The sequence below is a fragment of the Trichosurus vulpecula genome, chromosome 9, assembly GCF_011100635.1.
Source record: "Trichosurus vulpecula isolate mTriVul1 chromosome 9, mTriVul1.pri, whole genome shotgun sequence".
Lineage (NCBI taxonomy): Eukaryota > Metazoa > Chordata > Mammalia > Diprotodontia > Phalangeridae > Trichosurus > Trichosurus vulpecula.
The window spans coordinates 59,675,668-59,693,621 of record NC_050581.1 but is presented as its reverse complement, the minus strand read 5'-3'; the positions used below and the strand labels follow the sequence as shown (position 1 = coordinate 59,693,621).

Genomic DNA, 17,954 nt, shown 5'->3' with positions numbered 1-17,954 from the left:
ATGATGGTGTACTTGGAGAATCCTGGAGAAACAACCAAAAACTAATTGAAATAATTAACAACTTCAGCAAAGTTGCAGGATATAACATAAACCCACACAAATCATCAGCATTTCTATTTATTACCAACAAAGTCCAGTAGCAAGAGCTAGAAAGAGAAATTCCATTTAAAATAGCTGTAGACAATATAAAATACTTGGGAGCCTACCTGCCAAGGCAAACTCAGGAGCTATAGGAACACAATTACAAAACACTTTCACATGAATAACTATGTCCAGAAGGCTATGCATACCCTTTGATCCAGCAATACCATTACCAGTTTTGTATTCCAAAGAGATTAGAAAATAAAAAGGATTTATATGTATAAAATATTTATAGCAGCTCTTTTTGTGGTGGCAAAGAATCTGAATTTGAGTGGGTGCCTATCAATTGGGGAATGGCTGAAAAAGCTGTGGTATACGATTGTGATGGAATATTACTGGGCTATAAGAAATGATGAGCAGACCATGAGCCAAAAAACCTGGAAAAACTTACATGAATTGATGCAAAGTGAAGTGAGCAGAATGAGGAGGACATTATAAACAGTAACAGCAATATAATTATCAACTGTGAATGATTTAGCGATGCTCAGCAATACAATGATCTAAGACAATTCTGAAGGACTCATAGTAAAACATGCTATCTACCTCCAGAGAAGGAACTGGTGGAGTCTGAATGCAGATCAAAGCATATTTTTTTTAACTTTTTACATTTTTCTTGTTTTTTTTTGTGTTTCTTTCACAACATGACTAATATGGAAATGTTTTGTATATAAATGCACATGTATAACATGTACAACAAATTGCTTGCCTTCTCAGTGAGGGGGGAGGTAAGAAAGGGAGAGAGAGAATTTGGAACTCAAAATTTGAAAAAATGAATGTTAAATATTTTACATGTAATTGGACAAAACCAATATATTTAAAAAAATGAAAAAATAAGTGATAGGGTGGGGGTGTTTCAGAAAAAGGAGCAAGACCTATATGAACTGATTGCAAAGTATAGTGAGAAGAACTGGGAGATCATTGTGCACAGTACCAGTAATGCTGTAATGATCAACTGTGAAATATAAGGCTACTCTGATCTACAAAGGACTTGTAATGAAAAAGTGCTATCAACCTCCAGAGAGAGAGCTGATGAACTCTGAGTGCAAATTGATGCATATTTTTTCTTGCTTTTTTTTCCTCTTTTTTTGGTCATATGGCTAATATGGAAATACGTGTTGCATGATTTCACATGTGTGATTGACATCATATTGTTTGCCTTCTCAGGGGGTGGGGGAGAGATGGGAGGAAAGAGAGAATCTGGAACCCAAAATTTAATTGGAGAAGAATGTTAAAAATAAATAATAAATATAAAAACTAAAAATTAAAAGAATTGTCACATAAACAAAATAAGACAAAATAAAAAAAAAATTGGTACCCAACAGAGAGGAGCTGTAGAACCCAAAAGAAGGGGGCTGTTTAACTTGAAGGTGGTGGTGGCAGGGAGGGTTGTATAACCTAATAGGGGCATGTAAACTTGAAGAGAGTGGGGAGGGCACTGTATAACCAGATGGGAAGAGCAGTCTCCCAGGGGCAGGTGATGAATGGGGAGAAGATCACGTAATATGAAAAAGGGGGGGTTATATAATTTGGGAGGAGAGGTACAGTGTAACCTGTGGGTGGGGGGGGAAATCCTTATAACTTGGGAGGTGAAGTCCTTATAACCTGAAGGAATGGGAATGAAGGTGGAGATGGAGAATGGTTGAGGCTTTGAACAGGGGTTCTGGGATGGAGACAAATGTAGCTTGGGGATTAAGAAGAGGGAAAGCTTATGTCTCAGCACTGTGATGATGGTTCTGGGGCAAGGGTTTGGGGATGTGGATGAGGGCCCTTGGGATAAGGAATGGGTCCTGGGCTTGGGAGTGTTGAGGGAGGTTTTGGGAAGCAATTATTACGTGGGCTTGGTTTCTTCACTATCTTCTTTCCTCGGGTATTTCGATGGCTTGTTTGGATGTGGTCATCACTGATGCCTTCTTCATACTGTTCCTCATGTTCTTTAGCTGTGGATTTTTCTCTCATGGTTTTTGGGGATTTGGCTGGAAGGAAGTGGCCTTCAGAGAGTGGATCATTCACTGGGCTCTTAAAATCATCACTGCTGTGGGCCTCTTCTTCCTTTTCATTGTTATGGGCCTCAGAAGTAGAAGATCTATGTAGCATCTCTACATTGAGAGCTTCAATGGAGGGTTCTTTAAAGAACATGGATTCCTCAAGATTGAGGGCCTCCTCAGGATTGGGGGTCACCATAGAGGTGGGGAACTCAGCAGCGGAAGCCTCAAAATTGGCAATATCATAAATGGAAGATTCATTGTGACTTGTCTTATCAGCATCCATCTGTTGGTAGAAAAGGGAACATTGTTTATTAGGGTAGAGTTTAGAGTCAGGAGTGATATGAGGGATATAAGGAGATGAGGGTTAAGAACAGAGAGTGAAAAGCAGGAGGAGTATAAAAGATGGGGGGTAGGGGTGGTTCAGGGAGGTAGGCAGCTCTAGTTCTTGGGTGAAGTCACTAGGAAGCCCAAGTGCTCTCGGGTATGAAAAAGTAATACCCCCAAGTGCTCTGGAGAGGAAAAGTAAGGCATGGTTAGTCTTTTTTTTTGTCACTGGTGGGCTATGGGAAGCATCAGGTTGTGAATACAGGATAAAGGTCTCACTCAAGTAGAGTTGTGGGAGGAGGGGAGACAGAGAAAGTGGTGAAGAAAATGAGTGACCAGTAGGTAAGACAAGCACAGATATGAAGAGTCTGTGAAGCCTATGAATTAGCCAATAAGCATAAAGAGCAGACAATGAGACATAACAGTGGTCAAAAATCCAAGGCTGGGAAGTTACCGAGAGGGAAAGGAATAGAACAAAGAGCAAGTTCAGGAAAAGGTACTATTGTCAAGGACATCGTCATTAAAGCAGCTTTTGACTAGAACTAACTTCCAGCATCTTAGGCCACACCCACCTGAAGTGAGACTGAAATATTAGTAACTACAGCTATGTGGGCAAGGATACAAATATCCTAGTCTGAGTGGCCAAGATTAAAGGCATTTTCCTAAAACAGAAGGCTTAACAGCCGTGAAAGGCAAGCTTTTCTTCAGGGGAAGGAAATGGTTTATTTAGATGTTTGGGGCGGGGGGGGGGGGGGGGTGCCATGTTATAGGGAGGGATCAGCGTAATGAGAAGCTGAGCTGTGGAAATGGAAAGGACTTGAAGGATGTGGGAGGGAATGTCTGGTCTTTGGGGGAATTGCATTTATGTACTTTGTTGTATCATGTACTGTAAACATATAATTAAGACTAACTGGATATAAAAGAAAATAAAGAGTTTAGAGTCTGATCTAGCCTAGAAATCACGTGAGTCAAGGTGGCATAGTGGATTGAGGGCTGGCCCTGGAATCAGGAAAAACCTTGGTTCAAATCCTGCTTCTGACACCTACTGGTTGTATGATCATCAGCAAATTACTTAAACTTTCAGTACTCCAGTGCAAGACTGTGGCTTGCTCATGCAATCTGAAGATGAATTGCTCATCTGCATTGGCAGAGAAAAGTCTTACAACAATGAGATCATAGGTCTGGACACCCACACCCACATCCACACCCACCCACACACACAAGAACCATTTAAATGGAAAGAAGAAAAAGAAAAATAACAGCAGAGGTTAAAAAAATGATTATAACATTAAATGTTAATAGGATAGCATCCTCTTTAGAAGGATCAGTAACTAGATTAAAAGAACAAAATCAAAAACCTATCTCCTGAGAGTGACACATTTAAAACCAAGAGACATAAGCACAACAAAAGTTAAAGAAGTATTTCTTGGAGATATACAAATAGGGAATACTTATTGGCTTGACATATATTGACAGAACTCATAAATACAAGTCTGGGGAACCTATGGTTATGTTATAATTATGGTAAGTTAGGGAAATTTTCAAGCAAGCCAGAGAAAATGAAGCCCACTTTGTACCAAAAAAAAATCCCCATATATAGCAAATAAATTTTTGGTGTACACGAGGAATTTCCTCTTATCATAAGAAGTCTATAGAAGGACTTTCTTCTGAAGAGTACAGGCTTTTTAGTCATTTTATCTGCATAGTTACAAATAGGTTTCCAAAATAGTTGTACCCATTCACAGTTCCACCCTTCCCCCTCCCATGCACCACTCTGCTTGTCTTCTCGTAATATTCCAGTCCCTTCCTCATCTACCCCTGCAAACATTGACCGATCTTATTTTGACCTCTTTGTCAATTTGCAAGGTATGAGGTGAAACCTCAGGGTTTATTTTAGTTCGCATGTCTTATTACTAGTGATTTGTAGAATTCTTCCACATGATTATTAATAGTTTGTAACCTTTTGAGAACTGTTCATAACCTTTGACCCCTTAATTATTAGGGAATGGCTTTTGATTCTATCTGTCTATCTATCTATCTATCTATCTGTCTGTCTGTCTGTCTATCTATTATTTATATATCTTGGACACCAAAACCCTTATCCCATATATATTAATTTTGTTTGTGTAGAAGCTTTCTGTTTCATATAATCAAAATGATTGGTTTTTACCTTTTGTAATTGCCTCTATTTCTTATTTGGTTAAGAATCCATCTACTACCCATGGCTCTGAGATGCACGTGATCTGCTTCTCTTTTCATTTTTTTAACAGTGTGATCTTGAATATTAAGGTCACATATCCATTTGAAATGCATTGGGGAGTAGAGTGCAAGGTGCTGGGTCTAAGCCTAATTCTGCCAGACTGCTTTACAGTTTTCCTAGCAGTTTTTAATCAAATAGGGAATTCTTTTTTTTTAAATAGGGAGTTTTTAAAAATATAAAGTAGGGAGTTCTTTCCTAAGTAATTAATGTTTTCCAGTTTATTGAACACTGAGACATTGAGTTCCATTTTTTTATTCTTCTCCTTTGTCTAGTCTGTTCCTTTGACCTACTTTTCTATTTTTTTTAACCATTACCAGAAAGTTTTGATGGCTGCTCCTTTATAATATAGCTTGAGGTCTAAGAGTGCCATTCCCTTTTTGTCTATGCCTCTTTTCATTATGTCCCTTGATTTTTTAGATCTTTTATTTTTCCAAGTGAACATTATTATTTTTATCAAGTTCTATAAAGTATCCCTTTGACAATCCAATTGGTATAGCATTAGAAGCATATATTAACTTTGGTAATATTCTAATGGCATAGCCCAGTCATGAGCACTGAGTATTTTTTCCAGCTATTTAAGTTGTTCTTTATTTCTTTAAGGAAAACTTTGTAATTAGGTATTTTTGATATATAATTTCACAAGAGGCAGTGTGGCATAGTGAATAGAAAGATGGCTTTGGATAGAAACTGATTTGGGTTCAAGGCCTTCCTCTTTGGGCTAGTCACTTGACCTCTCAATGCCCAAGGTAACTGTATATTTCAGAGATGGTATGATATGTGTTGCTAGAGGGAAGGGTTCATCAGGAGTTCCATATAGGTCTAGTCCATTTAATTTCATATTTCATATTTTAGAGAGAAAATATAGCTAACATTGATTTTTTAAAATAGAACTCCCATCGCATGGCATGGAACAGTTTCAGAAATTCTGAGTTTGGGGATGAATGGCTCCAAATTCTATCTTACTTGGATGAGTATAACAAATGTATAAGGAACCAGCCTGGAATTAGCTATTGAGCCACCTAGTTGCCCTAGTAATTAATAATAGTAATAATTAAAAGCTAAGAATACCAGACAATAAATTTTTACTAAGCACCTACTGGGTAGCTAAGTGGCGCAGTGGATAGAGTTCCAGGGCCTGAAGTCAGGAAGATTCATCTATGTGATTTCAAATCTAGTCTCAGATACTAGCTGTGTGACCCTGGGCAAGTCACTTAACCCTGTTTGCCTGCAAATCACTCCAGCATCTTTGGCAAGAAAACCCCAAATGGGGTCACAAAGAGTTAGACATGACAGAAAACAACTGAACAACAAAAAAGAGCCCAAGTGCTAGAGCAAAAAGAAAGGCCAAAAAATAGTACTTGCTCTTAGGGAGTTCTCAGTAATAGGAAAGTTCAGAAGGGGTATTCATTCCAAACGAAATAGCTGCAAAGTTAAAGAGGCAGACTATTGTAGCGGAAAGAACATTGAATTTGGAGTTAAAGGACCTAGGGTCAAAATCAAATGCAGCTACTTCTGTGTGACCTTGATAAATCACTTAACCTCAGTTTCCTCATCTGTAAAATAAGGGTGTTGCACATGATTGGGGTGCGAGTGGGGGGAGCATGAACTTGGTTAAGAAAAGTGTCAACAGTGGAATGTCAGAAATGCGTGAAATACATAGATATGAACAAATTTCCAGGTCTGAGCCTCTAGCTAGCAGCCTTTCTAGTTGACTAATTATAGTTGTTTCCTCCACCAGACTTAGGTATTCAGAATGGCTCAGACCTAGACTTCTATGCTGTACATATGTATCAGAGAGGGGTCTGCATTGAGTGTGAAGCTCTACATTCTACTTAGCAGGGTAGCAAAGCAAGAACAGGATATACCTTGGGAATGTTGTGGAGCTGAACTTTATAGGCCAATGGAATAATGATTTTGGAAAAAGAAAATGATCCAAGGAAATGGTCATTTAGTCTTTTGGAGTTCTGGGTGTTTTTTTTAAGTTACATAATTTTTCAGTTAACAAACATTTATTTCCTCTCCCACTCACTTCCTTCCCTTCCCCAACTCGATATAAACAACAGCAAAACCTTTGTAACAAACACACAGCATAATCAAACAAAACAATTTCCCAAATTACCAGTGTCCAAAAAAATGAGCGTCTCATTCTGCACCCTGAATCTATCACCTCTCCGTCAGGAAGGAGGCAAATGGTATGCTTCATTGTCAGTCCTCTGGAATCATAGCTGATCATTGCATTAATCAGAGTTCTTAAGTCTTTAAGTTTTTTTTGATATAATGTTGTTACTATAGTACATTTTTTTTCTCCTGGTTCTGCTGACTTCACTCTGCATCAATTCATACAAATCTTCCCAGATTTCTGTGAAACCATGCTTTTTCTCATTTCTTACAGAATAATAGTATGCTGGGCGCTTTTAAAGTACCAGGTACCCAACCAGCTCCCAACCAGCAAGAGTTTTCCTTGGCCTTGTTGTTTATGTAATTTTGTGGTTGGCTGTAGGAGCACTTGAGTAATTACTCAGGCTTTGGAATTCTGTTACAATGGGATTTATATCTTTTATAACCAGGACAGCAGGGAAAGGAGTAAGTGCCAGGAAATAATGTGGGGGAGAAACAATAGCTTGAATGAAAAGGTGATTTGCGTGGAGCAATACACAACTCTGAGCAGTGAGAGGTAATAAGATCTGATTTTCTTGTTGGTAGGTGGCAAAGCACTGGAGGTATTGTGATTGTGCATGGTTTGATTTTTTTGTTTGTAGACAATGTATATATTTTGATCTCGAAGGTGGAAAAGAGGTTCTGTCCAAAGCACAAAATTAATTGAGGTCCATCATTAGAAATTATCTGGTTGGGGAACCCATAGAGTTGGGTTTTGGTGATGAAACCATAAATCAATGGAGTGTCTGGCTTCCAAGATCCAAATATAGGTTTGATTTTCAGCAACAGTTTCTCACAGGTAATATATTTTTATATTTGTGTGGTGGAGAAGTAAGTACATGCTTATAAATATGCTTTTCCCTTGCTATGTTGGAGGCATTAGTAAAGGGCCATTGTGGCCCAGGGTTGATGTGGTATTAGATTTTTACCTCAAGATAACAAAGATTTCATAGGCTTCAGAGGGACCATTAGAAAATATTATTCTTTTGCAGCAGGTTAATGAGGGGGATTGGTTAAGATAGATCTACTTGTGGTATGAAAAGAGAAGTAGCACTCTGCAAATCTCAGGAAATATCAAATATCTTTGAAAGGTCACAGAATATGTCACTTTGGGGTTACATTTACCTTATATGGGTGCTTTTGGATACTGCTAAAAGATGATATATCCCAAGATATATTAATTCAATTCAATATAATATACATATTAAGCACCTACTGTGTGTTAAGCTCCAGGTAAGATACAAAGTTTAAATAAAACATAAGGCCTCCTTGAGCTTACACTCATGTAATGTAGATAAGACACTCGTGCAAATAGTACAAACAAATGGATAAATACATCAGGAAGGTGCAAAGTGAGTTCCAAGTGGAAAGGGAGGGGGAGGGTGGAGAAGTGAAGCAGAAAAGACTTCCTCGAGGAGGTATCATTTGAGTTTGGCTTTAGACAGGTAAGAATTTATCAAATGAGAAGAGGCTTAAGGAAGAGAGGGGAGAGAGTATTCTAGGCATAGGGAATAGTGTGAGCAAAAACAGAGTCAGGAAAGTATAGAAAGTCTAAGAGAGAATAGTTCAGCATGCTACTTGGAGAGACATAATTCTCCTCTATCTCCTCATCTATGAATGCTTTGTGTGTGCATGTTTGTAAGTATTTTCGTAACACCAAAAACTTCCTATAGAAGATAATTTTCTGGTAGATTATATGCTTTTGGGGGGACTAGGAATTTTCCAAAATAATCAAGTTATATTTTGGGGTAGAGCCAAGATAGCAGCAGGAAAGCAGGGACTCACTTAAGCTCTCCTCCAAATCCCTCCAAACATCTGTAAAAAATGGTTCTGAACAAATTTTAGAGCTACAGAACCTACAAAATAACAGAGGGAAGCAGGCCTCCAGCCCAAGACAGCCTGGATGGTCACTGGAAAGGGTCTATCTCACTGTGCTGGGAGCAGAGCACAGCCCAGTGTGGGCTGCACCAGAACAGACCAGGCACTGAGGAGATCAGGTGGAGCAGGTTGTAGGGCTCTGAACCACTGAGCTGTAGCAGTTACCAGACTTCTCAACCCACAAACACCAAAGACAACTTAGCAGGTCAGTGGGAAAACTGCTGGATCAGGGTGAGAGGAGTGTGGTTGTCCCCAGCCCTGGGGTGGCAGAGGTGGTGCAGCAGCAGGAAGCTCCTACGGCTGCTTCCAGAGCTCCAGCTGTGATTGGCTTCCAGCCCCAGGCCCACTCGGTGGGAGGATTCAAGCAGGCGGATCAGAACAGAGTGCAGGGAGCACTTTGCTGGTGCAGAGGCAGGGTTCTCTTGCTTTGCCCTGCTTGGATCTGGGTCACGGTCATGGTTGGTGGCTCTTGGGGGAGGAGGAGAGCTGGTGTGGCAGAGCTTGTGGGTAGAAGTAGCTCTGAAGACAGCAGCACAATACCCTGAAGCTTGGGACAAAGCACTTGCCACTCTGAAGCCAGTTATACCCTGACAAAAACCTCAAGGGTCAAGTAGTTGGCTGGCAACATGACCAGGCAGTGAAAGACTAAGACCATTGAATCTTTTTTTGGTGACAAAGAAGATCAAAACATACAACCAGAAGTCAACAAAGTCAAAGAGCCCACATCAAAAGCTTCCAAGAAAAATATGAATTGGTCTCAGGCCATGGAAGAGCTCAAAAAGGATTTGGAAAGGCAAGTAAGAGAAAGTAGAGGAAAAATAGGGAAGAGAAATGAGAGTGATGCAAGAAAATCATGAAAACAAGTCAATAACTTGTTAAAGGAGACCCAAAAAATACTGAAGAAAATAACACCTTAAAAAATAGACTACCCCAAATGGCAAAAGAGCTCCAAAAAGCCAGTGAGAAGAAGAATGCCTTAAAAGCAGAATTAGCCAAGTGGAAAAGGAGGTCCAAAAGACCACTGAAGAAAATACTACCTTAAAAATTAGATTGGAGCAAGTGGAAGCTAGTAACTTGATGAGAAATCAAGATATTATAAAACAGAACCAAAGGAATGAAAAAATCAAAGACAATGTGAAATACCTCATTGGAAAAACCACTGACCTGGAAAATAGATCCAGGAGAGATCATTTAAAAATTATTGGACTACCTGAAAGCCATGATAAAAAAAGAGCCTAGATATCATCTTTCAAGAAATTATCAAGGAGAACTGCCCTGATATTCTAGAGCCAGAGGGTAAAATAGAAATTGAAAGAATCATCCAATCACCTCCCAAAAAAGATCCCAAAAAGAAAACTCCTAGGAATATTGTTGCCAAATTCCAGAGCTCCCAGGTCAAGGAGAAAATATTGCAAGTAGCCAGAAAGAAACAATTCAAGTATTGTGGAAACATAATTAGGATAACCCAAGATCTAGCAGCTTCTACATTAAGGGACTGAAGGGCTTAGAATATGATATTCTGGAGATCAAAGGAGCTAGGATTAAAACCAAGAATTGCCTACCCAGCAAAAATGAGTATAACACTTCAGGACAAAATATGGATTTTCAATAAAATAGAGGACTTCAAAGCATTCTTGAAAAAGAAAAGACCAGAGCTGAAGAGAAAATTTGACTTTCAAATACAAGAATCAAAAGAAGCATGAAAAGGTAAACAGGGAAGAGAAATCATAAGGGGCTTACTAAAGTTGAACTGTTTTGGTTGCACTCCTACATGGAAAGATGATATTTGTAACTCATGAAACCTTTCTAAGTATAAGGGTCATTGAAGGGAAAATATACACACACACACACACACACACACACACACACACACACACACATATATATATATATATATAGAGAGAGAGAGAGAGAGAGTGAGAGACAAGGGGCACAGGGTGAGTTGAATATGAAGGGATGATATCTAAAAATAAATAAATAAACACAATTAAGGGGTGAGAGAAATGTATTGGGAGAAGGAGAAAGGGAGAGATAGAATAGGATAAATTATCTCACATAAAAGTGACAAGGAAAAGCAGTTTTATTGGAAGGGAAGAGGAAGCAGGTGAAAGGCAATGAATGAATCTTGCTCTCGTCAGACTTGAGGGAATAACATACACACTCAGTTGAGTATCTTATCCTACAGGAAAGTAGCAGGGAAGGGGATAAGAGAGAGGGGATGATAGAAGGGAGGGCAGAGTGGGGAAGGAGGTAATCAAAAGCAAACACTTTTGAAAAGGGCCAGGGTCAAGGGGATAAAATTGAATAAAGGGGGACAGGATAGGATGGAGGGAAATCTAGTTAGTCTTTCACAACATGACTATTATGGAAGTGTTTTACATAATGATACATGTGTGGCTTATGTTGAATTGCTTGCCTTCTCAAGGAGGGTGGGTGGGGAGGGAAGAAGGGAGAAAATTTGGAACTCGAAGTTCTAAAAACAAATACTCAGGAAAAGTTGGGTTTTTTTAACATGCAACTGGGAAATAAGATATACAAGCAATGGGGTATAGAAATCTATCTTGCCCTACAAGAAAGTAAGGGGAAAGGGGATAAGGGGGGCAGTGGGGTGACAGAAGGGAGGGTAGACGGGGGAAAAGGGCAATCAGAATATATGACATCTTGGGGTGGGGAGAGGGTAGAAATGGGGAGAAAATCTGTAACTCAAAATATTGGGGAAATCAATGTTGAAAACTAAAAAATATTAAATAAATAGAAAGAGAAAACAATAAAAAGAAAAAATCAAGTTATATTTTAACCTTTTGCATTTGATATAAGCTTCTATTTTCAAGGAGAAATCTATATGTGCATGTATGTGATTTATTGGGTCTAATAAATGCTATTGTCATGATTGAAAGATCTTTGGGTTTCCACAGCTAAGAGTATTCTGGGAAGTACAATCCATTTGAATCCTTTTTGTTTGCCGGTCTGGGACACAAAAGAGCAGAAATGAATGGGGGACATGATAGACAAGGATGAAGGGGCAGAAAAAGAGATGAATGTACAGAAAGTGGGGATATGATATGTAATTGTATGATATGTAATTGTAAAGAATGGCAGGAGAATGAGGAGGTAACAATAAGGGAATGATAGGGAATATGAAGAGTGGATGTAACAGGAGATATATTAAGGGATTATATGATGGGAGGTGAGGAGACAGGATGCTTGATAAGGAGGACGATAGAGTAAATAGTGGGGTAAAGATAGAGAGTGATAGAAAGAGGAGGAAGGACATAATTTGGGGGGAGGAATGGAAAGCATTTTGGACAGAACTGGACAGAATTTAGGACATGATGGAAGGATGAGGGATATAATACAGGGAGGAGGGGGAAGAGAAGAATGGGAGAATACAGAGATGAGGTGGATATAAAGAAAGTTTTGTACCTCTAGTTTACTTGTAACAGCTGGTCCTTAGATGCACTCCTGGAACTTTGGGAAGAGAAAACTTGGGGGATGACCAGAAAGGGCAAGCTGGAGGCTGGGCAGTGAAAGGTGAGAGCCCTTAACAAAAAGTCTAGCATTTGGGGTGAGGGGATTAGGGAAAACTCTAGGATTCTAGGGGTTGATCTGAGATCTGGGGAAAGGTTTTTGTGGGAGAGGGGTAGGTCTAAGAGAGGGGAGAGAGCCCCAAATGGTAGGGCCAGGATTGAGTATAGAGGTACTCTAGAGGAGGGGTAGGTAGAGAATGGGGGGTAGGGAGTTGGCAAAGGGAAGACAGGTCTTTGGAAGTAAGTTGGGGGAGGGGAGGGACTAAAGATTTCTTATAAGATTAGAGGGGGAGGGGTTTACATAGAAACTTCCAGACCAGTAATGGAGAAATCCATTACCCTGGCAACTAGAACCCCTGCTCCATAGCAACAACAATTGCAATTGTTAGGGGGCTAACAGGGCCTGACAATGGGGATGCAGCGAAGTATACGGGAGGGGGTAGAGCTGGCAGTGGAGGGCCGTGGCAGGGAGACCTGGAGGAGGCTAGAAGATGAGGTGTTAAGAGTGAGGACATTGAGAGGGGCTAGCAGAAGGCATTTAGGAGGTGCGTTGGGGAGGCTAGCAGAGAGGGTGTTGGAGGCGAGGCCTTGAAGGAGAGAGTTAGTAGACAGGGTGGGGAGGAGCTAGCAGAAGAAATGCTGGAAGAGGGGGTCTAGCAATGGGGACTGCGGGAGGCCAAGGTCTGAAGCTAATTTTTCCGTGAGGCGGGGAATATTTCTCCCCACAGGGTTGTCACTACGAGGAGGGGGAGCAGTTTCATTGGTGAAGGTGGGGGTCAGATTCGAGGAACGTCCGTGGAGCGTCCTTCCAGTGGGGGGCACGGAGGGGAGGGCAAGAAGATGAGGTTCTGTCTCAGAAGCCGGAGGGCAGTTCCTGTGTGGGGCCAATGGGGCCGGTCAAACTGACCCTGAGTATGACCAATAGGATCGGACAAGGGGGTGGGCTTTATCCTACAAGGCCTATAGAGCCAGTGGAGGGCGGGGCGTCAGAATGACGTTGAGTAGAGGGCCGCTGCTTGGCCTGGTCTTGCAGCTCAGAGCCGCCCCCGCCCCCGCCCCCGCCCCTGGCGCGGCCCAGGGACCCCAGGCCCTGGAGGCTGCAGCCAAACGCTAGGGGCCCGCCCCCTCTTTTCCATCCCCTCAGCACCCCGCCTTCCTATCCAGGGACCCCAGTACCAGGCTCTAGGCTCCTGCTCTTATCCACTCATTTCAGGACCCTCACCCCCCCAATCCGGCACTACCTCCTTCTCCTCCCATCCCTGGAGCCCCCTTTCCCCCGCCCCTTCCACTTCGCCTCATCTCCCTTCACATCCTGGAAACACGCCTAAATCCTTGCTCCATCTCGTCTTTCTCATTATGGAGCAGAACAGCGGCCTTTCCCCACTTCAGCACCAAGAACAGCCCCTCTTCTTGCCTTTTTCTCATCCGCTCTCCCAGTCTCAACCCCTCTACTTGTCTCTCTCTCAGCAGGACTCCCTTCCCCTTTCTCAGCCTCACTCTCAGCCCCAGCCCCTTTCCCAGCCCCAGCCCCTTTCCTTGTCTATTCCCCAGCCTCTGTCGCTACCTTTGAACCAGCCCCTATTCCTCTCGCAGCCTCTTTCACAGCCTTTGCCCCTCTCTCAGTCTTTGTCTGTTTCCAAGCCCTTATCGCTTTCCAAACCTTTATCCCTCTCCCAATTTCGGTCCCTTCCCCTCTCCCAGGCGCTGCCTCTCTCCCAGCCCCTGTCCCTCTCCCAGCCTTGGCTCTGGTCTGGGCTCCAGCTGCCACCTTCACTGTTCTTGCTGCTGTTGCTGCTCTTTGTGCTGTGCCCAGGGGCTGGTGAGTGCAGAAGCAGAGAGGCATTGGAGGCTAGGAGGGGGTTTATCCTGGAAGAAGGAAAGCAAGGAGAAAGGGGAGGGAAGAAAGAGGAAGAGAGGAAGGGGAGGGATGAAGGAGGGAATGTGCTGGGTATGAAATGGGGAAATCAGATTGGGGAAGAGTTATGGAAGAGACAGGAAACTCCCGGAGACAGAGGGGCTGTAAAAGTGGGGGCTACTGGGTCAGGGAGGTGGGAGATAGTGCCAGGGGCAAAGGCTTTCTGTATATTGTGTTTTCCCACATCCCTTATTCCTGTTGCTTGCATCTCAAATAGGGGTTATCATCACTGAGGATAAGGGTGAGAGGGGAAAATGCCATTAAGTAGTTACCGGATTTTGCCATTAAAGTCTGATGAGGGAAGCCATAGCCTTTGTCCTTGGGAAGCCTCCAGTCTGATTGCTTGAGACAGAAAACACATAACACAGGTTTAAGAGAGTGGCTTCCAAGAAACATGTTTTAAATGTAAAGAGATACAGGTCAAATCCTATTGTAACTGACTTTGAGGGGATGTTCAAATTCTTTGTACTGTATCTTTTCTTTATAAAAGAATATTGCTCAAAGTAAGCTGAGTGTCTCAGATAATTGTAAAAATTTTAATATTTCCACCAGCTGATTGGATTTCTAATTTCCTTTAGAATCAGAAGATTTTAAAGTTGAAAGGAACCTTACAGATAATCTAGTTTAACACCCTTAGTTTACAGATTAGCCAGCTGAGGGAGGTTAAATGACTCGATTGAACACATAGTGAATTAGTGGAAGGGCTGGAACAAGAACACAGGTCTCCCAATTCCTAGTCCAGTGGTCTTTTATAAGTACACCATGTTGTCTCCAACAGTGGTTCTCTGTTGGGGACACAGACTAAGGCAAAGGCAGTGAAAGGGCCAACTTCTAACCACTAGACCACCAGGGATCATGTACACACCATGTCTGTGGGTGAGATGCTTCCATGGAAAAACATCCCTTTTGTGCCTACTGCTTGTGCTCTGGGTCCAATCAGGTTGCACCATAAGACAGGATAGGGTCTGGAACTGCTAGTCCCAGGTAAGAGATAAGAGATCTTAATACTGTACTTGTTGGTACAAGAGATCTTCTTGTACTGCAGTGATAGCTATCATAACCCTTCTCTGTTGGTGGGATGTATTTAAAGGATAGAAATATGCAGGGAATTGAGGTAAGAAGTCTCAGTCAGGGAAGCCAGAGGAAATGAAGAAAATATGCAATTCTACCCTTGTGGCTCATCTAAAAGACAGTGTGGCATAGAAGAAAGAACAATGGACCCAGAGTAAGACTCCTCAGACATGTTTGTTCTAGCTTGATGGCTGTGGGAAAGGATAATAACACACTACTTTGAGGAAAAAATATAAACCTCGAAATGTATATAAGTGGGAGTTATTATTTTTGGAAATGAGTGTTATTATTTTTGTCCTTAAAATTATAAAAGTGCACTTTCTTTTCTTCATTTATTCTCATTCATGTTTTTCTATTATGATAAGTAGTGAAAAAAATCCTCATCATTGAACTGAAACAGTGGGGATGTTCCTGGGGGTGCCTGGGGTTTCCTCAGCTGCTGCTGCATTTACTCCAACTTGGATTTGTGCATTAAGGTATAGGGGAGATGGATATAGTTGGGGGAGGGGGAAGAGATGTACACACTAGTCAGACCATAGGACCAGAGGATTTAGAGCTTGAACAGATGTTAGGGTCTAATCCCTTCATTTTACAAAGATGGAAACTGAGGCTTAGAGAGGTTAAGTGACTTATCCAAGGTCAAACAGAGTAAATGGAATTGAAACCCAGATTCTCTACACCTCTTCAAAATTTCTGTTGATGTTCAAGGACTTTAATTGATAACAAATGCTCTATGGCAACATGCTACCTTTTCTTTTTCTTATTTTTCTTTTCTTCAAAACTCAAAAATTGATTTCATTCCTAAGGCAAATTTATTGAGCCACTGATTGAAATATGATTAGAGGCATGGAGTATTGTTTGAAGACAGGGAAGAATGTATTTAACCAGAGACTTTTCCACTTAATCAAGAGAATGTTAAACTGGAATAATAGGGGAGAGAGAAAAATGCCATACAAGGCTGTTAAATCAGAAACTTTGGAGAACAGAAAATAGTAATTGTGGAAGGAATGCACAATAGTTTACAAGATAGCCAGAAATAGTGTTGGTGATGCTACTCATGGACTCAGATGTCTATATAGAAAATAGTATGAGTTAGAGACAAAGGGAAAGCGTTTGAGGATAAAAGGATAGGGCAGTAAATAGTGTTGTTGTTGAAATATACAATAGACTTCCAAATTAGATGAAGGATATGGATAATACCTTTACAAAATAGATCATAAAACTGGCACAGAGGTAAGGTATGGAAATGATGGGGACTTTCAATTTTCCCAGTCTCTTTTGGGAGTTTTATTTCACTAGAAGTACAGCATTTGATAAATTTTTGAACAATTTTTCAACAATTTGATTTATCAGAAAGTAGAAGTAACAAAGGATGTTGCTTCTTGAGGCCTTATTCTGATTTGTGGAATTTGGCGACTTAAATCGGAAGTCTGCTATTTTGTACCTGTGTGGCACTTAACATTTATGAGCCTTAGTTTCTTCCTCTGTAAAACAAGGGGGTTGGATTAGATGATCCAAGGTCTTTCCAGTGTTGTATCCTAGGATCCTATGATTTGTCTTGTTTTATATATCTTCTTCTTGTTCTTGTTCTTGTTCTTCTTCTTCCTCCTCCTCCTCCTCTTTCTCTTTCTTCTTATTCTTCTTCACTTCTTCTTCATCTTTGTCTTCCTCCTCCTCCTCCTCCTTGTCTTTCAGTATCTGTATCTGTAACATTAAAATGTAAGCCTTTGGGGGGACAAGGGCTATTTTACCTTTGTCTTTGTATTCCTAATGCCTAGAACAGTGCCTGTCACATAGTACTCACTTAACAGAACTTGTTGAATTGAATCGAATTTCTAGTTAACTCCTTTGGATCATAGAATACAAAGTATTTGACTTAGAGTTATTATGGATCTTAGGAGTCATCCACTCTGACTTTCTTATTTTGCAGTTGAGAAAACTGAAGCCAGAGAAGTGAACTGATTTGCTCAGGGTTGCATAGGTCATAAAGTAGTAAAGCCAGGTCTCGAACACAAAGTCTTTTGACTCCAAAAGCATAGCTCTTTCCAGTGTATCATACTTCCTGCAGCATCTATTCCTAATTAGGAAATTCAGCTTTTTTCAGTATCTGTTATGACCATGTCTTTTTCCTATCATTCTGCTTCTTTCCATTTCTGGATTATCTGGCAATGGACTTAATGCATGGACAAAGATCATCTTGGTCTAGGGCTTTGATTGACCTTTAACTCTTGAATTTGTTCTTCTAGTGATGAGACCCCTGCAGGATTCCTATACAAAACTTGCCTCTTGAGGGAAGCAGTGATCATTAGGTTCCACTATGGGTTCATGAAAAAGCCGTGCCACATAATTCTTGTTGCTTTTTTGATAGAGTGATTGTGCTGATATTTGAAGGAAATGCTATAGAAATAGCATAGCTGTGTTTCAGCAAAACTTTTGGCAAAGTTTCACGTGATCCTTTTGAAAAGAAGATAAAGAAATGTGCATTGGATAATAATACAATTAGGTGGATTTATCAGTGATTGAATAACCACTCATACCCAATTGATTAATAGGTTGATGTCAGTCTTGAAGGAGGTTTCTTTTGTGTGACTCAGCTGTGTCGTTGGTCGTATCCTCTTCACCATGTTTGTCAAAGACTTGAAATGAGGACATATAGAAGATATGCTTACCCAATTCGTGGATGGCATGAACCTGGG

General features: G+C 40.9%; 2 protein-coding genes across 2 annotated transcripts in view; one reads left to right on the top strand and one right to left on the bottom strand.

Annotated features, from left to right (window-relative positions):
• FAM221B (family with sequence similarity 221 member B) overlaps window positions 1-2,409 on the bottom strand; it is a 49,213-nt gene extending 46,804 nt beyond the window's left edge. Inside the window, exon 1 of the mRNA XM_036739554.1 lies at window positions 1,974-2,409. Within this exon, the coding sequence (XP_036595449.1) occupies window positions 1,974-2,409 (436 nt within the window). The remainder of the gene's footprint in view (window positions 1-1,973) is intronic.
• A 10,272-nt stretch (window positions 2,410-12,681) lies between these two features.
• The window catches only part of TMEM8B (transmembrane protein 8B), a 67,856-nt gene continuing 62,583 nt past the window's right edge, over window positions 12,682-17,954 (top strand). Inside the window, exons 1-2 of the mRNA XM_036739553.1 lie at window positions 12,682-12,777; window positions 13,896-14,091. Of these exons, the coding sequence (XP_036595448.1) occupies window positions 12,682-12,777; window positions 13,896-14,091 (292 nt within the window). The remainder of the gene's footprint in view (window positions 12,778-13,895; window positions 14,092-17,954) is intronic.